This window comes from Thunnus thynnus, chromosome 9 (genome assembly GCF_963924715.1).
Source record: "Thunnus thynnus chromosome 9, fThuThy2.1, whole genome shotgun sequence".
NCBI classification, from domain to species: Eukaryota; Metazoa; Chordata; class Actinopteri; order Scombriformes; family Scombridae; genus Thunnus; species Thunnus thynnus.
Window position 1 is genome coordinate 25537027 of NC_089525.1, and position 23630 is coordinate 25560656.

General features: G+C 38.1%; 1 protein-coding gene across 1 annotated transcript in view; it reads right to left on the reverse strand.

The window, feature by feature from the left end:
• Positions 1-7227: 7227 nt before the first annotated feature.
• The window catches only part of lingo2 (leucine rich repeat and Ig domain containing 2), a 202777-nt gene continuing 186374 nt past the window's right edge, over positions 7228-23630 (reverse strand). The window contains exon 4 of the mRNA XM_067599861.1: positions 7228-10198. Within this exon, the coding sequence (XP_067455962.1) occupies positions 8345-10186 (1842 nt within the window). The 5' untranslated portion in view covers positions 10187-10198 and the 3' untranslated portion in view covers positions 7228-8344. The remainder of the gene's footprint in view (positions 10199-23630) is intronic.

Genomic DNA, 23630 nt, shown 5'->3' on the forward strand with positions numbered 1-23630 from the left:
CAAAAGTGTCTACTAAATGAATATAATATATAATGAAATTGCAGCTCATTTGGATTTTTTGATTACCAAGGGCAAGGTGAAATGAGATTTGTCCTCATAGTGAAAGGTCTAAAATCCTCTTATTAATGATAACTATTACATTTGAAAGCAAATTAATAATACTAATGTAGAGCAAGAGGAACAAAAGTGAGTTTGCTGACACAATAAATTGTAAAGTAGTAGAACTTGAATGATGCTGGGGCAGTGATAATGGGCTACTAATGATATTACAATACTAGAATCCACTTTGGTGGCCAAGTTACAAAGCAGTAAGCGGTGATTTAAAACATCCCATAGCATCCATTAAAAGTAAGGAATGAGAAAAGAGCCAAAGGGATGAGTAACCTGATTCCACTGGGTCATGAAGACCATGTAGTGCGGTTAGAGGGGATGGTGATTATGATTTATGTACAGAAGGCAGGGTTCGCTTAAGGATGGCAGAATGTTGTGGATTTCTCAGAGACCTCTGTTTGGATTAACTGTGGCTTTGTGGCAGATTGCTGGCAGATCCTTCCAGGTCATGTGTGAGTGGCTGATGGTCTGGCTTCTGTTCAGCGAGGACAAGACAGCAGAACAGATGCATAAGTGTGACAATACCCGGTGAGGGAAGTAGCACAGTAGGGAGTTGAACAGACAGTGTAGCTGACAGAAAGAATGAGGGTTTTGGAAAGGGAAAAGATATGTTATTCAGAAGCCCATGCACTTTTATTTTTATCTTTGCCTTCATTTGCGCCGCCCAGAGCGAATACATGAACGTTCGCATCTAATCTTGTCTTGTCTACATTTACTTTTTATGCAATCAGACCACCTATAACATTCAATTTACATTTTTTTCTCTCGAGGGTTTGTCCCACAAAAGGCCAGCAACACACTGGGCCTCATGCATGAATGTTCTTGTATTCCTAACCTAAACTTCTCTCACATTTTTGCGTGGTTGTAGTTGTTCCAAGTTGTGTTCAGCAAACCCTCTTAACTTTCAACCCATTAAATGTCACCTATCCATGAGCAGGTGCACGTTCATGAGATGTCATAATTAGCACAAACAGCACCTCTAGGTTTAATCAACAAATATTTCAGCCAGAGTGAAAATAAGTTCACACCTTAGCAGACATTAAACAGAGCAAGTGTCAATAGTTGTGTTAAGAAAACAATAAAAAATATTAAGACAGTTGCTTACAACGCGTCATTAGAGCAGTGCCATACAGTACTGGGGCAGCAATAGTGAGGGAATGGCTTGACATTAACTTAAGATACTAAAAAAATGTCTTACTAAGCAAAACGATGTATGACTAAGATGGGAGACAGTCGAGGGGACACAGACACTGGATGAGGGAATATTAGTCTCACAGCAGGTGGCAACTATACTGACCTGTAAGGTTTGATTTGCTGGCAGTGTGATGACATTCAACACATTTTTTTCCTATGTAGCTTTATCTAATACATATTACTTTGCGTGAATGTGAAGTTAGTGATTAATTTCAGATTGATTACTTGTAACAATACATAGTTAGTGGCTTGTAAATCGATGTACTAACTCTTTTTTTTTAAGGCCAAAACAAATGTTCCTGCTGATTTTCTTTAGCTTTTTTCTTTTCAGTTCAATTTTCTTGGTCTGGTGTTCCTGGGACTTCAGAGTATTAGCTTATGTGATATCATGAAACATGAACATGGACTTTTTGAGGCCATTTTTAATTACCTTGGATCCACAGAGTGTTTCTGGCTGAATCCATGTTCTAATTAAATCTTTGTGCAGGTATTCAAAGCATGATACGCCTCTCAGCTGGACTTGCTGTACCATAAGAACTGAAGCGGCCGACCAATTATCTTTACCTTCCTCTGAAACCTCAGACGATAGACGCTTATGTGACATTTAAGCATTTATGAGGATGAATGTGAGCGACCGTTTCTTGAGGGCTGAACCGTGATAGAGTTCAAACCGCACTCGCATTCACTATGCGAGAAAGACGCCTGCACACACCTCTAAATGTAATCTCATCTGTTCTGCTTTAAGTTTCAGCCATGACTTTAGGTATCCACATTGTTTAATAAATCATCAAAATATATGGCTGGTAATAAAATGCTTTATATAAAATTCATACTTGGGGACAATGGTGCCACTTCCGCAGAATAAGCAGAATAAATAATTATTTTATTTCACCGAGAGGAAATATTGCTTTCACTTCTGGAGGGGAGGAATGTAAAACTTTCTGTCTCTTTGCTCCAATTTATGGGTCCATTCATCATTAAACAATTACATAGGCAAAGAATTCAATTTCCCTCCTCTCATTTCTTCTTTCATTACCATGTTTCCCAGAAAGGGCAAAAACATAATTACAGAATGCAGCAACACACTAACAAAGAAATATCGACTCTTGGCTTATAGGAGAACATTCAGTGTGAATTGCGAAGGGGTTTTTGTTGCTAATAATGTTTTCCTCTCTATTATCCTGGAGACATTTTTCACCACAGCCTTGCAATGTGAGAGAGGTTTATATTTAAAAAGAAGGGAATAACTCCTCTTCAATTCCATAAATCTACCTTTGTTTTGTGAGCAAGGACAAAATAAGCTGTCTTTACTTGCAGATCAACTGTGATGCAATGTGCAGGAGGGAGTGCGTGTGAAAGCCTTTTAACATGTGCCAAAGAATATGAGCATTGTGTGTTGTCTTTCACTAGAAGTATGTGTTTTATTTTATATTAGTGGATGCTTGAATGAGAGGAGAAGATGCATCACAGCAAATGCATGTCTTCTTCTTTTGCAGCCAGCCACAATTTTTGGACACTGGGTTGGAACTGGAGTCGACTCACATGGGAGCTCATTTGGCAGACCAGCCTGTCACCAGGGAGCGTACAATATGAAAGCTAAACCTAATGAAAGCACACACAGCCAAAACCTGCTGGCTAACATCTGCCCCAGACTTCAGCTACAACCAGTTCCACTCTCATATCAAGGCAAAACCAAGCAGCTCCCGTTTTCGACGCTCGCTTTTTCTTACAGGAGTTGCAGATCTATATGATCTTTTATGTGTGTTGCATGGGATCTGTAACCCGTGGGGATGGGAAATCCAGCAAAAACGTGTGTGAAAATTCAAAACTACAGGGGTGCCTAAACATAGATCCTTTTTTTTCCATTCCTGAGAGTTGTGTAGCAGATGTGTGTTTGCACAGACTGTAGAGATAAACCTAAGCTCTCCTCATCCATAGCTCCATAGTTTTTTTCATGAGAAACAGCACATTCGTTCATTCACAGCCAATCTGCCATGTTCATGTGATTTTGTAGTGGAGAGGTGGGTGTGTGCGTGGGGGGGTGCACTTTGTCGGTATTATATCCTTGCAGCTTCTTAAAGAATTCGTTGGAGGTTCTACACACTTGTAAGTCCTTACAAGATATTACTACTGCTGCTGCTGTTGTAGAAAGACTGTGTATCTACAATATTGATGTGATGTCTGTCAGTTGGTTACTCCACCAATTTGGTCAAGAGACGAATATTGATGGATTTTCATAAAATATTGTACAAGTCTTGACATGCATGGACAGAGGATAAGGCATACCGACTTTGGCAGTCCTCTAGTTTTTCATTTAGTAGGTCAACATTTTCAATTATCCACTGAAAAATCTTCACAGCAACAGAATGGGTTGACACACTGGAAATTTGGTGCAGACATTTATGATTCCCAGATGATGAATCTTGACTTAAGTGATTCCCTGCATTTTTCTTCGAGCGCCACCAGCAGGTTGAGTTTGAGTGAAAGATCTCAACAACTATTGGATGGAGTTTGGTACAGATATTCATGTTCCCTTCGGGATGAATTATAATAACTCTGGCGGTCCTTTGACTTTTCCTCTAGCACTGGTTTATGATCAAAAACCTGAAGAAATAACGAGATTCCATCAGTGTCAGCTGTGCTTTGCTTTCAGTGCTATTTAGCAGTGATGTTAGCATGCCTAAGAACAGCCTCACAGAGCTGCTGCATGGCTTCAGACTCTAGTCTTGTTGTCATCTTTGTAGTTGAATTTAACAATAAACATTGCCATGTACATATGCCTTTGTGTGGCATTTTGTGGCATTTAGTTTTTAAAAAAGTCATAATATATAACAGTGGTTATCAAACTGGGGGGCTAAGGGTTGTTTGACTTTACATCTCACTCTGGACATTGTGACATACAGCTTTGATGACTTAACCAATATAACATAACACAACATAACCCTAACCCTCCCATCAGAAAAAGGTTGGAACCACTGAAATATACTGTCATTTAAAATATAATATAATATAATATAATATAATATAATATAATATAATATAATATAATATAATATAATATAATATAATATAATATAATATAATATAATATAATAACCAAAATGCTACAGTAACACTTGCTGCTTTCCATGAAAACTTTTCTCATGTTTGTAGATACTTGGTTGTTGAATTTAGAAAAGTTTTGAAGTGTCTGACCTTTCAGAGAGTGTATGTCATTTTCAATTTTAATGACTGAAGTAAATGATCTATTTGATTGATTGAGAATGGTTATAGTGAGACATCAGTTTGTGAATTTTAGTCTGTGCAGCATGAGAAATTGCATGAGTCATTTTAGGCTGAGAGACTCCCATCTGTTTCGCAAAATTATCCTTACTAATTAGTCTGAAAATAAGAGTGGTCAGATCAGTCAATAACTGATAAGAGGGGGACAAAGAGCCACACAGCACTAACAGCTTTTCAGATGCAATCCAAATGCACCAGTCCAATCAAAATGCAGTCAATTAGTATAAAGAGGTCCACATAACACAGAATGATTATTCTGAATATCACCATGGAAACACAACTGACTCAAAAATCCAACAGATTTGTACACAGGGTCATGTCAGTCTATTCCAGCTGTCATATTTCTTTTGAAATGTATCTGCGTAACTGTAGAAACATGGTGCCAACATTCGCAATCAGTATGCTTTCCTACAAAGATGGATACAGTTTTATAACTCTTTCACATCATTTAAGGAGAAATGCTGATATTTAGATCTCTTACGAAGAAAAAATAAGACATGATGGGCAAAATGTTTCTCTGTAATGCATTGCATGTACCCTATGTATAGGAGTGTCATTCCAGCAACCTCATTATACAAGAAGAGAGAAAGTAGGTTCTACTTTACAGGCCTCATTTGTACAGGAATGCAAAATTATGCTCACATGTTCAGCAAAGAAGACACGTTTCATGTAATTTGACTAAATGAACGCTTTGCACGTGGGCATCACTGACCTACAAAGTTAACCTTGTTTCTTTTGTAATTTTGGAGGAGCTGCAGCATTTGGTGCTCTGATTTCTGAAGCAGCCCAGGGGGAGTACAGGCTCAGAATCCAAAGATACTCCATGGCTCTTAATGAGACTGCACAAATGAGAGACAGCATAAGAGATGTATGCTCTGCAAAAGAAGAAGAGAGGTGAAAAAGAAGCCAATCATTTTTGATGTGTCATACAAGTAGATTCAGCTGTGATACTAACAGAAAACAATGACCATACAGTAGATCTTCACAAAAGCCTTTTTGCAAATAGCCTCTAATGTGAGTGTGAACAGTTTCCTTGGATCAACAGTTGAAACAGAGCACTATATATACTTAAAAATACATTTCAAACCAAGGAACAATAATGCAAGTAAAAGTCTACATTAGCAGTCGAGCAAGATTAAATGAAGTATACTTTTTCTTTTAGGAATAATGGTAGTATTATGGTAGTATATACTAACACATTTGGCTTTACACAGAAAATCTCCAAAAATCCCAGAGAATTTTGTTTGATAGAGTTGAACTTCCAAAAACTGAATATGTGAAGATACCCATACAAGTTTATACTTTTAAGTAAATTAATTTGAAAAATTCTAAAGGATAAGGTCATAGTCAATTTTCAATGTAGTTTTAGAGCAAACTGTAATGTAATCATCAGTAATACACTGAAAGATGATGGAAGACATTAAAAAATGAATAAACCTGTACTAATATACCCCCTATGAAGTAAATAGTTACACATCAGTGAATTGTTCACCAGAGTTTGTGTGAGTATATTACTGATTATTATTATTATTATTCTTGTAAGAATTTCTTCTTGGAAATATGCCATTTTACAGAGGCTTTTACCTATGAATACTAGGTCTGATACATTTATGGTAAATTAAGTGAAACGTAATAGCAGGGATGTGTATTATTCAGCAGTGATATCTACATGTTTACCTACAGTACAGCAGTAAATGCTTGGTAATTTATTATTCCATGACTCTATCTAGTAAAAGACTGTAATGGGATTACCCAAATTATTGAAGACACAGTGAAATGAAAAATACATTTTCCAAGTTCTAATCCTGTTTCTCTGTGTTAATTATTCATTTGTTACATGCCAAATATGTGTAAAAATAATAATTTTTGAGTATTTTTATATCAAAGTCCCTCCCTTTTCTTTTCATGTAAATTGTAAAAATATTTGTGATGACTCATCTTGATCTCAGGGTGGTTACATAAATTTCTCCAATCAAATGGACCCATCATGTAAAACCATACTTGAGCGACAGCAATATTTCAGTAAGAGGTTTGTGTTTGGATTTCAGCAGGCAAAAACCTTGTTTACATTTCCAAAGAATGTGGTTGAGGTCTTCATTTATTCTTTTCACCAATATCCTCGTCCTTCTGATCTAGCTATGCAGGTGTGGGAGGTGTGTGTGGAGGGTGACAATTCTCTGCCGCGCCGCATCCCCACCCATATATTCACTCAGAGATACAGCATATTACTGAAACTAAACACAGTCTAATTTCTGTTTCACTGGGACTTTAAAAACATATAATATCAACATTTATTGATATTTAGAAACTGATTTCTGATACATTGTTGCTATTAAAGTGAATGGACTTTTAGTGGAGTATTATAGTTGAGGATCACTGTATCATGTTAAAATATTACTACTTTTAAGTAGTTGTAAGTATTTATGAAGTTCTTCCCATACTGTGGTTATGTCATTTTGCGTGTGAATGTGTCTGTATACTTAAAGATTCAGTTTCATGAATAGTGTGCAAATTACTTGCTTCACTGTTGCTATGATAGAAAATGTTTACTCAGTACTCAAAGAAGACCGTGATGTCTGTCAGTGAGGCTGAAGAGAAAAAGATTTCATTATGTTTTAGCCATTTAGTCAGACTCATTGGTACAAATACATCTTCCTTTATTTCACATACATTTTTTTTTTACTTTTACTTTTGAAGTTTTCACAATCTAAATGATTCAACAACAAAATGAGGAACTACCACAACAAAGTCCAAATTTCCTACAGGGGAAAATGATGCCAATGTCACTGTAGTAAAATTGACACATGTATTTTGCCATCCAGCAAAGGTACAGTTAAAGGAATAAAAAGAGACAAAAATAGGACAAAAAGGTGGTTCATGTTGATACTTTGACCAATACTGGGTCATCTTTATGACGATCCAAGTGTTATGTTAGATCCTGAACAGTGTTTGAGGACTGATTTTTGCAAAATTCTCAACATTTTTCATAAATAAAATTCTTTTTTATTCTATTTTCATTGATAAATAATATATATTTATTCATATCTAGGAGTCAATTAGGGGAACAGGGACAGGTAATCACCCATAGAAGCCCTTCCTGAATCCATGGAAACGTCAAAAGTCTGAAGAATGTTCTTGCTGAACATATGGGGTTATATCAATTTTGGCTAATGCATCCCATGAATATTGCTATGAATAGTTCTTTTGAATGAGTATGTACATACAGTACATGTACATTATGAAGCTTTAGGTACACATATGCAAAGTATTGAACATAGGAAATTATGGTCTGTTTCATTGATTTGTTCAGTGAATAAGCATGGCGCAAGACTAAACAAAGAAGGTTAATAGCTTAGATACAAATTTGTACTGTACATGGTTCAGCTGAGTCTGTGAATCCAACCCCAAATTGAAGGGTTCTTTTTGGGCATATAAATTTCAAAAAGCTGATCAATGACACCTAATCCCTTCAGGTTCCCTTGGTGGCAACAGTTTTCACTCGTCATCCAAGTTGAAGAAGTTGCCCGTTGGCAATTATGTAAGAGGATGTCCTACTATGCTTTTCCGTATTTGAAACATGGTATACAAGCATTTAGTCAAGATCCAGTGATTTAAGGTACTGTTCATCTTGTTATGAAGCCCCTTTTTCACTACCACTCTTCCTGCAGTAGTGGGAAGTTCAGTAGTCCTATTTGCAAAAAAATACATTGTACTTTGGGCATTTCCATAATCCAGATTCTTGGATCTATAAAATAAGTCACATCATTTTCATGTTAAAACGACGAGGACCAGCTTGTCCCTCTGCCGAGTCAACATTGGTGCCGTTAGACTTTGACCGAGGCACATATTCAACATCTATGTTGTTTTTATGTTTTCCTTTCCCTCTGCTCCAAACGAAAAGGAGCAGGAAACAAAACAAGACCACTCCCAGGAATGTGAAACAACCCATAGCGGTTGACACTAAAATAGTCTTTAGGTCCAAACCGAGGGTCACACCGGTCGTCCCATTGGCAGTGGTATTGCTGGGATCTGTGTAGTACTGGGTCCTGTTAGCGTACAGCGATCCAAGACTTTTCACCGCCAATGAAGTCATCAAGGTGTCATTTCCAGCAGTGTTGGATGCAAGGCAAAGATACACACCACTGTCTTGTACTTCTGCTGACTTGATCTCCAGTGTACCGTTGTTGTGGACGGTAACTCGGCCATGGCTCCTACTTGTCAGAACTCGTCGGCGTGGGGACAACCAGGACACAGTGGGCCTTGGTGTCCCCTCAGCACTGCAGCGCAACATTGCTTGCTGGCCTTCATCCACAGTGATCGTTTGTGTTTTATTTTCACGAATTTTTGGCTTGGTGCATGTCACGTAATAGGACAGAAGAGTTTCTTTAAACTCCTTAAAAGGCCGGCCGCGGATACCTTCAGGTGTACTGCACTCCGGCTGCGACTCCCCAAAGAAGATGGAGTGCCGTTTCTGTAAGATCCACATCAGACGACAGTCGCACACTAAGGGATTGTTGTCGATCAGAAGGACCTCCAGAGCCTCAGGAGATTGAAAAACACCCTTCTCCAATGTGTCCAGTCGGTTATGAGAGACATTGAGGACTTTGAGCCCCCGCAGGCCCTGGAAAGCATACGGTTCAATGGCAGTCAGTTGAGCTCCAACCAGATGGAGCTCTCGAAGCCGAATCAGTTCCATCAGCATCCCCCCTTCAATATGCCTGATGCGGTTGTAGGACAGGTTCAGGTGTGTCAGGAAGGGCTGATGCTTCAGGGCTTGGTAAGGGAAGGAGGACAAGTTGGTGTTGGTTATAAACAGGGTGGTCAGGTTGAGGCCATGCAGGGTGTTGGCCGGGACGTGGTCTAGCGAGGGCCAGTTATCAATTTCTAAATGCCGCAGCCGGAATAACTTTTTAAATGAGTAAGGATGTAAAGTGCTGATGCTAAGGTATCTTAGATGGAGACTAACCAGGTTGTGCAGGTGGGAAAGAGCCTCAGCGGGTACAACAGTAAGGTTGCACCTTTCTAGGGTGAGTATCTCAAGGCTTAACAGTCCACTGAATGCACGATGAGAAATGTAAACCAGATCATTGTCTCCCACTTCCAAAAATTTTAGATTGTGCAAGTCCTGGAACATGTAATCCAGGAGGATGACGATCTTGTTGTCACTTATATCCAGCCGAGTAAGATTTGCTAAGCCTGTGAAAACACCCAGAGGAATGAGCTTGATACGATTGCTCTTGAGACTGAGCGAGTGCATGTTAAACAGGGCGTTGAATGCTCCAGGCTCAACATAACTGATAATATTTCCACTGAGGTCAAGTTCCTCAAGCCCAGGAAAGGCAACAAAGTCATCAGGGTTGATCATTGTCAGCTTGTTCTTACTCAGGTCGAGGATCCTGGTCTCAGTCGGGATGCCGTCTGGAATGCTGGGCATGCGCTTGCGATGGCAGACAACTGCCTTGCTCTGCGCTGAACACTCGCAGCGTGACGGACATCCCAGAGCAGAACTCACAAAGACAGCCAGGAGGGCCAGTCCCAGGAATGGTTGCCAGCATGAGACGACTGTGTGCAGCATGACTTTGCTCATACAGTCAACCATTCTGTCACGGTTCTGCAAAAGAAAGAGAGAAAAAGAGAGACAAAGAAAGAAGTTAGTGAGTGACTCAGATTGGACTTCGTGGTAGCTGTGTTCATGTCGAATTTGTTATTTTATAAATAACATGGCAAGACTGCTATTGAATTCTTTGATGATGACACAGGAGCTACTTTGGTACACTTCACTGCACTGTGACTGAAAATACACACCAAATGATCAAATAAGGAAATAACATGCTTGGACAAACAAGAGATGTCAAAAAACATGGAGTAAAATTTGGAGCAGGGAGGCATGAAATGGTTGGTGAAATACAATGTTATGAGACAGTAGTTTTAGGATGAATGTTTATTTTTAAATAAATAACTGGAGGTATACCTTAATGCCAAAATCACAAGAACATATAAACAATTAAGAATTAGTTGTAGATAGTGTTTTTCAAAGAATATAATGTTTACCCTTGTACAGCAAAACCAAGAATGGACAGGTTTTTGAACAAAGTTTGGAGACTTTCTCCCAGTGCGAATAAATGACAAGTTGTACAAGTTGTAACATCAATAAAATTTACCAACTGATGTCTGTTTCCTATCATAAAATAAACATGTTATTGACGTTAGACCATGTTCACAAAAATCAGCTGCCTGTCTTGGCAGGTGATAACTCTCTTTTTGCTTCTACTGTCTCTGTGATTGCTTCTTTTGTGTTTCATATACCATATAGGTCTTTTCATTTACATGTTTTCTGTCAAACAACTGCAGGATCTCAGCAGGAACTAGCAACAATCACAATACATCTAAATGCTGAAATCAGCTGACAATGACAGACATATACTGTAGGTATATATTTGTCTATATGTCTATATGTAAAATCTAACAATATGGATGTGTCAATCATGATGGACGAGTACAGAGACATGTCTAGCAGACAATAGAGGAGATGGAGTTTGTTGACACATGTATTTGACCATTTTCAAAACAAGACACACTCGTAGAACAGGGGGGATGAAGCAGTATATTGTATATGGAGTGCCCTAATAAGCTCTTATGCTTTGCATATTCTCTCTGTCTTTATCTCACAGGCACACACTCACTCACACACACACACACACACTGTGCTGATGCTCTTATAGGGTTGGCTGCCTTCATGGTCACTTCAGCTTGAGACTGATTTCCGCTCAGCAGTAATAATCATCAGAATCAAGCTGTTAAATTAATATGTGCAACAAGTGCAACTTTTGCAGCCCATTGTATCACATCACTTTCTGTGTTTTGACAATTTTATAAAACTTGTTTTGTCCATTAAAAGAGTTCTGATAGCATTAAACATAAATCTAAGCCAATAACACACATCAGGGTGCCTTAGTGTGGTCTGAGCAAACATGTTGCATCTCTTCTTGACATGTTGTGTCTTTTCACACATATTCTTCATCTCGCTCTGTTACTTGGAAATGATAAAAAACACCCCCCACCCTATATCCTGGAAAAGACAACTCCAAATTGGCTGAAGTGGCAGAATGAATGAAATCAATCAGAACAGATGGTGGTTTGTGCAGTTCATGGAAGAGTGTGACCAAACCCACACAACAACTAAGAGGGCAGCATTTAATGTAGGAAGAACATGATTATATTTACAAGCATTACCACAAAGGACACAAAAAAAATAAACAAAGGTCCCATGTTGAATATTTTCTAGTCCAATTTCAAATGGAGGATGTATTTAATCAACTATTCTAGGAATTGTAGTATCTGCAGTTAAATGAACCTAATGGCAAAAGAGATGTTAACACCTAAAATCTGAGAAAAATCTAAGATAATAAATGAATATTCTTATTAAATGGTTGTGAACCAGAACCATCATATATATAGCAAAGGGGACTCTATTCCATGTTTTCATACATCGGGGATTTCTGCTATTATGGCTCATGTATACTGGTTATCTTGTCATGCAATCTCTGCAGAAATTCACATTAAAACACAAAAAGGTCGATCTTCATATTTATGTATGTATGTGCTGGTTTTCCATCCATAGGTCTACTCATATAGTATATATCACATAAACACATGAAGATGAGCCGATACATGAACTGAATGCAATGCTTGCCACAAACAGACTGGCTGACAGGTTGCAAAGACTGCAAACCATCCTTGCCTCATTTGGTGTGTCATGGGCTGTGCTAAATTTAAACGGTGAGAGAAATCATCTGAATTTCTCCCCGGGCTCTTAATATGCTCACAGATTATGGTGCAAAGATAATATGGTGCCATACACGTGTAAAGTGAAATGTTATGTAAAGCTAAGAAATAAATTCCAAAGGTCAAAATATAGTAAATCTGAATTCTAAAAGTGCCAAGAACCAACCTTGTGTCAACTCAGTGTGACACAATTTAAGACCTCACATGCACTTATACAATAAAACTATAAATACTATTGTGCATATACAAGTAAAATTCTAAAACTTATTTCCAACAAAGAGCCACCACATTGAATTGATCTTAATAAGCCAAAGATAGCCAGAGGCAATGGCTTAAATGAGTCATTGTATATTGCACTGATTTCCTCCAGTATGAATGAGAATCATTAGCTGACATGTTTTTTTTATTTTTATGTGTAAATATTGGTATATTTTCATGGTGTTTTGTGTGTGACATTTACTGAATTTCATTTATTTTTCCTCTTTTATGTGTCTTTACCCTCCCTAGCCTCCAGTTTGCTATAAAGTGTTATCTTTATAGTTAGTGGGCACCATATGGCTGGCTCTCCATTGCTACTGACTTGTAAAACACTGCCAAAAGTCCATAAGCCTATTTAAGTGTTCAACAGCTTTCTAACACATGTACTTGTAATGTCTCTTGTCCTGACTCCCTGAATTGAAAGTAGTGCCCTTCTATATTATGTTCAACTTTCATGCTAACATGCTAATGTTTGCACTACTGCATCCAATATACCTGGTTAGTTGTCTTGCATGTTGTGCAGCAATATGGAAAAAAATAGGCTCATTATAGGAATTCATTCATCAAATCATTATTTGCTGTGTTTTTCCAAGATTGTTCTGCTTTATACTGATTAGGGCTTGGTCAATATTATTTTAGTTGACACAGTATGTTTGGTCTGTTTCTTAGCAATAAGATACTGCTTGATTGCCTGATTTTATTCATAATTTTGGTATTTTCTTTAGGCAAAGTTCATACACTGTACAGCTGTTTGTGTGAACCCAAAATTAAAACTAATTAAACCAATTAGTATAAAAAATATATCCTTTCTGGTATGAATACAGAAAGTAAGATAATGAGCCGACAAAATTGAAGATCAAAACCATTTAAACAATACCTGATCTTAGTATTCGGCACATTACTCATTAAATTAAGTCAGTAAATTACTTTGTTTAATGCAGTGTTCAATCAAACATTTGTAGATGCACATGGCTAATGTGACTGTGACACACACACACACACACACACACACACACACACATCCAGACACACACACACACACGCCTCTGCACAAGTGATTTTCATGTCTTTGTGTTTCTGCAGATTCTTCCCACATAATAACCACGTTATGCATACACACGCTGTCCACATGAATTGCCGCACCATATGATTCAATGGTTTACTAAGAGGGTGTCTAATCAGTATAATGATTGGATGTCTTTGTAACAGTGTGTAATCAGAGTAAGAGTGAGCCTGTGATGTGACCCCCTCACCTGAGCACTGCTGAATGAGAGAACCATAATGCCAGTGAATCATCAGCAGCACCCGCTGAAGTGTGTGTCCTGTGCAGGAGCAAATGCTGCATAGAATTAGGAAGATGCCCCAGGGGCAATATCCACAAATAAAATCCCAACTATCTGCTCATGCAGGATGGATTTTTGTGTGTATGTGAGTAGTGTGTTCCATTGCTGTGTGCATGGCTTATTTTTCTGAATTTTCCTGATGAGTTAACTGAAATGTCCTATGCTGTTCATTGTTATGCAAAGATTGATTATGTGCTGTTTGTGTCTTTCAAAAGGAGTTTACCTCAAGATAAAATATAGATTTGATTATTTTGTTACCTATAGAATATCAAACGTCACAGATAAAAAGATCCACTTGCCAGGGCAGCAACAAATTGGAGTTTCACCTTGGTCTGTCACCCTCAAAGAACATTCACAGTGAAATAAAAAATGTATTTCCTAAGTTCTTATTCTGTGTCTTTGCATTAATTGTTCTGTTATCTCTTGGTATATGCTACATACAGTAATTGTCAAAAAATAAGTTTTATATATTTATATATCACTGAAACCCCCTCCTTTCTTTTCCTAAAAAATACTTTTGCTGACTCATCCTGCACTTGGGAGCATAGAAATACATTTTTCCGATCACATTTGTCTGGGTGACCAGCTAACACCCATCATTTACATCTGTAGTTGCAGCTCATAGCAGCCAACAGATCCATTATCATGGGTCAGAAGTGTATGTTTGGAAATCAGTTGGTAAAAACGTTGTTTATATTCTTAAAAGAATGTGGTCGGGGTTGAGGTTTACTTTATTCATTTCTCCCTCATCCTCTCCCTTCTGATATAAGAATTCCAGTGAGGGTGGTGTGGGTCTCTACAGCTCCATATTATTGCAATTCTCTGCAGACTTGCTTGTAAACCACGCCTGGTTTTGAGCAATCCAATGAAACCAATTGTCAATTGGATTAAATCCTGCTGTTGGACTCAGAAATATGTTAAAGAAACTAAAGATGCTTTAACCATGAAAATCAGAAACACATATCACAAAAAAGGTAACAAAAATACTGGCTACTCTACTAAAAACAGTGTTTGACAGTTTTAAACCCAGTTACTTAAACTGGGAAAATGTCGACAATGTGATGTGACATAAAGGTAGGGTACTACGAAAAAGCATCTATCTCAAACATTAGTGGCAGCCATTTCTTTAATAGCCCTTTGACATTGGCCTCTCTCTAGAAATCACCATGTTGCATTCATGTTCAGCAATCACACTGAAGAAGCAAAGACCACCAATATCGCCACCAAGAGAGCTCAGACTGTACATTGTAGCCATAAAATACAATAAAGAAATCAGTCACTCCATCACCATTTCTCTCTGCACTTACTCAGTGAATAATAAGTTAACACAATAAAACATGAGAAGTTCTTAATTAATACCTCTAGGAATAAAATGAATATCAGAAATTGATCACAGGGTATGATTTTACAGTTTTATCAACGTTTCTAATTTATCTCAATATTCTGGAAAATTCTAATGACATTCAGTTACGGTCCAGTGATGGCAGAAATCCTGCAATGCACTGTGAGATAAGACTGCACAGTAAAGGTGTTTCTATAATGTGGCCCCTGACCCACATTAGTGCAGGGTTGGATCCTGAGAGGGGGATGATAACAGCTAATGGTGTCTGACTCAGCATAAATCAGTGAACAGCCATTTTGCAGGGGTGTTGAGGTCACCTGCGCAACGCCATCGTTCCAAGCATATGTACACAAGTGGCTCAACGTGAATCTCAAACTTACGCAATACATTTCCATACTAAGAAATCATGGTTTACTCCTCCACTATGACGCACATATAAAAACATATTTATTTTAGCTCATTTTAGTACACACACAGTTTTCTATTCCCATCACAAACAAATTTCCATATGAATCGCTGAAAGCATGTAGTCCTTCCCATCCCATGATGCTGGTCTTTACTTTTCAACACAGCTCAGGGCTTACTAGTAAGAGGATGGGTAGGGATGAAGTCTGTCTGTACCAGAGTCACAAAACACAGTCCTGAATGCGCCATGATTCCACTAACATGTCCTCCACAATCCTCTAAAATGCTTTCCATGCAACAGAAAAGGCTTATATTGCCTTTCCTGAACTTCCCTATTACACTTTACCATGCTAAATAAAGGATTATTCACATCTCGTCAGACTAATGAATGTTGCTGTCCAGGTGTGGGTTTTATCAGACAGAGATCTAGAGGTGAGAGTGTAGCTACTGTATACAGGAGATTGCCACCGCTCCTCAGGCAGTCGACTGATATCGCTGAAATTCTGTCTCTGTATTTTTCTTTTGCACAATCTCACTATGACTCTTTCATTTCTCTCACATTTCTTCCTTCTCTTTGTGTAGCACTACTAATTGATGTGTATTTTTCTGTGTCACTCTATTGCTTAGATGCAATAATTTATAGTTGGATTTTTTTTTTACGAGGCTGCACACTGTCAACCTGCATTAATGTAAGCAAATTTGTGAGCATTTAGAAGACCAAGTGAACTCTAAAACACACAAGGTGATGATGATAGCAGGAAACCAACAAGTAGATGTGCAAAGTCAATAACAAAACTGTGGGTGTGCAACAAGCAAAGTTATGAGGTCATTTCAAGAGGAAAGCCTGAGACATATTTTTTGATTAATTCTCTTTCATGGGAATAAATCAACAATCAAAGATCTCAAATTTAAGTTTATATCCTGCTGTGCTCTTTTGCTTGGCTACATTTTAACAGTGAATGTGCATTCATGCACAAAGAATAACAAACAAATGAATATATTTATGATCATTTTAGATACAACACATACATATCAGCCATAGTCCTGAGCAGGCTCCTCAAAACTCAGAGGTTTCAGTAGCCAGAAACTCCACAGAAACATGGTAGTTGATTTTGTTCTAATTGGAGCCAATTGAATCAAGCAATCATGGGTCAGATTATTCATCATCCTCCTGCCGGGCAGAGTGGACACCCACTATTCATGTTTGATTTCAAATTATTTACCAACTAATTAGCCCCACAGCTCCAATATGGAATGAATATAATTATGCAAAATGATGAACTTAATTACTCAATGGTAGACCTCACTGTACAGTCCAGGAGGTCGGGTTGTTAAACTGCAACATACACACACAGAGTTTATCTTAAAAATCACAGTTAAACTACATCTTACTTATTTGTACCCCTTAAATACTTTTTAAAAACCATGTGTTTTGAATGTATTTCAATGTGGACTATACAAGGCATAAAACCTGTTCATCCGTCAAAGGATTATGTAAGCCGTCAGTTCAAGTGAAAACATGAAAATCAAAGTTGGCATAATATGGTTTTTCTGTAATAGCAATGACACTGTATGTCACTGGTCGACTTTCTAACCACAACATTCTGTTTATACTTAGACTCTTAAGCCATAATCCTGGCAAACTATTGGTTGTAAACATTTTCCTTTGGCTTTCATCTGAGGGGTAAGTTTGCACACCCTGAAAGCTCACAAGGCACTTCTTATTTTGCCCAAGTAGTTTGAGGATTTAGATAACAACTTGGCCTCTGTGCAATCAACCAATAAAAAGCCACTTGTGAAATTGGCCTGGCTCTATCTCCTCTGGAAAGGTTTTTCAGACTGTGTTTGATGTGGCCCCCAGGCACTGATCATCCAACATAATGTGATTCCTCTTCACACAGAAAAGCTTCCCTGCGTTTATAGTGGATGGTGGGAGACAGTTGCTTTCTTTACCCAGCAATTATCAACACCCCTTAAAAAGCATAATCAAAGCGTCAAATTTTGATATTTTGACTCAGAAGACGGCTCCGGAGGAAGAGCCACTTCCACATGGCAGGAAGAGGAGGAAAATAAACTCTCAGAGCGAGAGCAAAGCCGCAGAGGCAGCGGGGCTGTGTGAGGAATAAAGCAATAATGAAAGCAACATTATGTGTAATCATGCAGGGAGAGAATGTGCTACATACTGGTTGCAGCAGTTATACAGCAAGCTCTCTTGTACATTAGCATCTGACATGGCTGCCCTCACATCAATGGGTCCAACTCATCGCGATGTAATTGGTCATAATGAGGAACGAATAAGAAAGGCGAATATTTCAGAATGCGCCAAAAAGGAACTTAAAAAAAACAACCTCAAATCCAGATATTAAACAATATTGCCACTTTGACGACAGTTATTATTACAGTTGTTATTCACACTGGGCAATTAACTTGCAGTGATCAAAAAACGGTTAATACTTGTCTGAATAAAGCAGTGGACATGCATAAGCTAAGTGTTTGATGCCTCAATGTCCTAGATAACTACAAAATAACAGTACATCCTCATAAGGTTCATTGTAAGGGAAAGTTATTAAATCATCATTTTATTTTAATGAGGCTTATATCTCATAATGATGATACCCTAAAGGAAAGATGTTATTAACTTGCAGGTTAGTTCACAGTCAGAGTGTGCAATTAACCCACCTTTTCAAAAGAGCATCAGCGAGTAATCAAATGGGATCATAATGAGAGGGAGAGACTGCGATGCTCTTTGTCTTATCCATTATTGAAGGGATCTTTGTAAAGGGCAGCGAGGCTTTAGGTTGGTTAAAGTGAGCCTGCCAACATGCAAAATGACACTGTACTCTTTTTAATAAACCACTGTCTATCTGACTGCTCATGCAACAGAATGCCTCCTCAGGATGTGACCTGGATACAATCAAACAACTCAGACCTCATCTATTTTTCCAAACACTAATAATTAACAAGTGATACAAGCAGTATTTCTAGAAGGAGTAGAATAAGAAAAACAACAGCAGCGGCAGCAACCTTGAGGATTCTTCATGCACACATATGGCAGTGGAAAAACTACAAACCCTTGTTAGTAATTGTTCCATTTTCACAACCGTTTTCATAAATTGGATTCCACAAGGCGGACTGTATAATTCATTAACGCACACACTGCAAAAGCAACATGATCATAGTCACATGATCGAGGGTTTTGGGACCAAGAGCCCTTAACGGTGAGGATCAGCCGCCTTGGGGCAATAATAGGCTTCCATGCACAGATTGCCCTTCTGCTTGGCTTGCAAAGCGAAGTCAAAGCTCAATTAATCCGTGTTAATTAGAGATAAACTTGGTAGATTGAGTCAGTTGCTCTTTTCTGTGTCTGATAACCCTTGGTTTGGGAAAGAGGCAAAACGGCCCCATCAAACAGTCAGATCTTGATTCATTCCACAGTGAAGGGAGTTAATCCAATGTTTAATAGCTATTAAAATTATGAACTTTGGAGACAAGCAGGCGCTTGTAAAAGAAGGTAACAAAATTAGGTAATTAAATGTGTGTGGATAAAAATACAGCACTGGCAATATGAAAGGGCTCAATAAGGTCTGGGGAACAGAGCATTGTCATTTCATTACATTTACAAAGTGACAAATGAAAAAGATAAATCGACCAATTAATCAGTTCATTAGAGAACAATGTGTTACATATTAAGAGTTTCATTGCAGTGTATTTTTCTGAGTTAAAATGACACGCACTCTCCACACCCATTAGACTCATACAATATAAACATTAATGCACCGTTATGTTGATACTGAGGTGATGTTATTGTGCTTTATAGTACCACTTCAGCAGGTTAGGATGCTCTCCAGAGTGTTCCTTCACTATAGAACATTCAGGACAGATATTAAGTGTCACATTAACAGGGGCAAGTAGTCAAAAAGGTGTGAATTGCCTGAAGTACATAACACAGAGATGTGTTTTTCTAAAAAGATGTGGTACATTAATTTCTTTCTTCTGCAGAGATAATGGAATATGTAGAGGATAAAGTCATTGGATATCTATACAGTATCTATTGAGATATATACCAATTTAATGTTGGATCACATAAGTTGAACTAGGTGGATTCATCTTAATACCTTGACCTCAATATGGATGAAGATATACATTGTAAATTGCATAAAAGTCCTTGCTAAATCAGCAGGAATCATTGGTAAGAACCTGAGAGATTTAACTTTTCAAGCTTATTCAAATCCTTTAAAGCCTGTGTCTGTCCTTAATTATTTGACTGGGCCTCTAAAATGATACATTTTTCTCTGTGTGAATTGGTGCAAAACAGTGGTTGTAAGTATTTTTTTAGCTTTAGGGATGGCAATGCTGGTCTGTCACTTGGTCTATCACTTTGGTCCGGACTGAAATACCTCAACAACTGTTAGATGGATTGCCATACAAATTGATGCAGATATCCATGCTGCCATGCTGACTTTGGTGATCCCTTGACTTTTCCTCTAGGTTGACAGTTGTGGTTTTAAGTCAGTGAGTGTCTTTAACAACTATTGGAAGGATTGACATAAAATTTGGCCCATCAGGATGAATTGTCATCTCACTGGCGATCTCTTGACTTTTCATCTAGCACTACCATCAGGTTAAAATTATAGCTTGTCCAATACTTTGGTTAAGAACCAAATACCTGCAAAACTAAGGACATTTTTATCAGCCTCAGCTGTACTTTGTGTTCAGTGCTAAGTAGCTAATGTTAGCAAGACTCTTAGTGTTTGTGTGTACAAACATGCACCAAGGTTGGCTATACTGTAGTGGGAGATATGATGGGAATCTTGTTGTGAGGTTTGGTGGAAGATTCAGTTCAGAAGTTAAGTTGTTGAAATGCTTTAATATGGAAGAAAGCAGGTTGACTAAAATTATATTTATTGGGGATATATAAATCAGTGGATGTGGCCAAAGAAGTGCACACTTTATTACTACTATGAGTTTGAAATTATGTAGATGTTTGTATTAGTGTAGTTTTGCTGGGAGGTTTGTTGTTATAATTTTGATATTTTTAATAGCAGCCAGGTTTTTTAATCCTATGTGGGAAGGGCAAATACCTGACATGACACAGATTCAAAAAAACTAATTATATATGTCTTACTTGGGACCCTTCCTAGCTCTTGTGTACTGATGTGAGGTATTTTACATTATTTAATTTTGTAACTGCCACATATTATTACATATATCATTGGTAATGTGGATTGGAAAACGTTCCACTGTCAGCTGTCAGCTGCTAAACTGAAAGTATGCTCAATGTTATAATTTGCAATCACTGATATAAATCATACACATTCATCCATAAATACCTTGGATCCTTCCACACAGGTAATTCTATCATCCGTAACATGACATGCAGTTGATAAACATCTCTGGTGTTCTTTATACCCAGAACGTATTAATATTCCACTTCAGTAAGGAGAGCAAAACCCTACACTCATTAATCATGGTAACTAGCTGTATTTTTAGATAATGAAAAGAAATCTTTTGCCATCTGCACCCTGACCACCACTTACATGGATAATTCATGCCTATGTGCTCTGTAACATATATTCTATTACACAAACACTAAATATAACATGTAGCTCACTAAGCTACTATGACTGCATTGAGTGAAAAATCAATAACTGCATCAGAGACCAGAATCCCTGCCATGCAAGCATTATATGGGTATTTATATGGATGACTTACATTGATTAATTATAATATCAAACCACGAATGACTGGGACTTAACAATGGTATTGATATATGATGTTACAATGTACAATTAACAGAACAGTTAGATATTTCAGGCTATGCTACTCAGTCAGTGATGCTGAGGGATTTTCTTTTTTTCCACTTGCTGCCCGCATAGAGAGATTAGCCCACAACAACACCCCTGAAGCTGCTAGGAATGCCATGTATCTAGGGATGCCATGTATTGCTCACTGGCATCACCAGCAGCTCATACACCAGCCAATAGTGGGACTTGAACCTAGGTGCTGCAGGTGTAAGGACTGCTTCCTAAACCATACCAGACTGCTGCCAGTAACAGGTGGGGAGAGGATAAGAGTCAGACAGAAAATGAAAAAAAGAATTTCCTTTCCTTAATCTTCTCTTTCCCTTCTGACTTCATCATAAACTTGCATAACCAGCAAGACTGCCTCAAATTTTTTTTCACCAATCTCCTCTATTTTCACTGACCTAGACTTTATTTTTATTCAGCCTCACGTCTAAAGAGCATTTTTAAAAAGGGTAAGCAGAACCTAGAGTGAATTTCTTCCTTCTCTGGCTTTGATCAGAAAAGCCTTGTGAGATAAATTGTGTGAACTGATTAAAATGCATCTGCAGCAGCCGTTAACACATTGTGTGGGCTCCTGAGAGCCCTCGTGGATGTGCCTCTCGCCCTCCCCTCCACCACCCCTCCATGTCTGGACAGCCTACATCAGGTCTGAGTCAGGGGGTGTTTCATCAGTGTTATGACTCAACCACAGGGACAGTAAAGGTGGTTGGCAAAACCCCTCACCCCCCCACCCACACACCCCATTCTGGCCTATATTTACATCTAAGCGCTTTTCATAAAAAACTAAATATACCATATAGCATGTACAGTCTGAGTCAGAACACAGAAAATGCTTCATGGTAAAAAAAAACAGCAACACCATCAACAACAAAAACATATCAACAATCATCCATAATAAAGGAAGACATGTACTGCTGACTCTATAAATGCCTATAGCAAAAATTGAGAAAAGAAAGAACAGTATCACTGCAGCATAACGGAAGCATCATGCTTCCCATTGCCAAAAGTGCATCAGCTTAAACCAAGTACTGTACTGAGAAGATGCTTTTCTGTATTACACTAAGGCATTGCACACATCTCATAGTCATGCTGATTACAAAAATAACTCCATATTAATTTAGAGCATGATATTATAACATTTTACACAAGCTTTAAGAATGTATCAAAGCAACCAGTATAGTCATTAAGCACCATTCTGCACACACTGTCTTCAGCACACCCATAAGCCACTGGGCAAGAAGTATATTATGCCCAAAATAACGGACAAATAAATGCAGGGTTCAAATTTTAAACCTTTTCTTGTAGGAAACAGAAATTATTCATAATGTTACATAAAAAGATATGCAGCTCTAACATACCCATGCATCTCCATGAGGTCCCAGTGTTTCAGTACACTTGGCAGGAAATCTTGGACATATATCTGCAAGACATCTGTCCATCTCTTCCTCTAAATCGAAATGGATGCACAACTTCTTTTCTTAAATCTCATTCTCTTATGCTATTATTTTCTGTGCGTGTGAGATGTCCGTTCCTCTGCGTCTCTCTCTCTCTATGTCTTCCCCTCTCTCCCTCCTCTTTGGTTTTCTCTCTCCTTACCCAATCAAGAGATCTGGCCTCTGACCTTGCAGCTCAATGCCATTAAACTCCTTTCAATTCTGCACCTTGTAGCATCTCAGGGAAGACAATGTAGCCTTATGCAGTCCTTAATATCAGCCCTTACCAGATTGTATATTTTTCTTTCATATAGTCTCGGTCATCTGCTGGTTTGGTGTTTGGTCCCAAAACATATTGAGGCTTTAAAGATAGATATATGATTATTTAGCTGATATTTCAAACACAGTCTGGGAAAAGGCAATAGTGTATTGATTAACTCCAATGGATCCTGTGTATGTTCACACACTCCATCCAAATCAAAATCTTAAACAAACAAACAAAAACACATTATCAGTAAAGGTTCAGAGGATTATACAATGTTTTTACCAATGGATTTCATTGTAATTTTTATACTGTAATTTCTGTCTGCTCTGTCTATACAACATCTTTTGCATGGCAGAGGAATCCCTGCTCTGTTACTATTCCTGAGGTTTCTCTTTTTTTTTCTCTTAT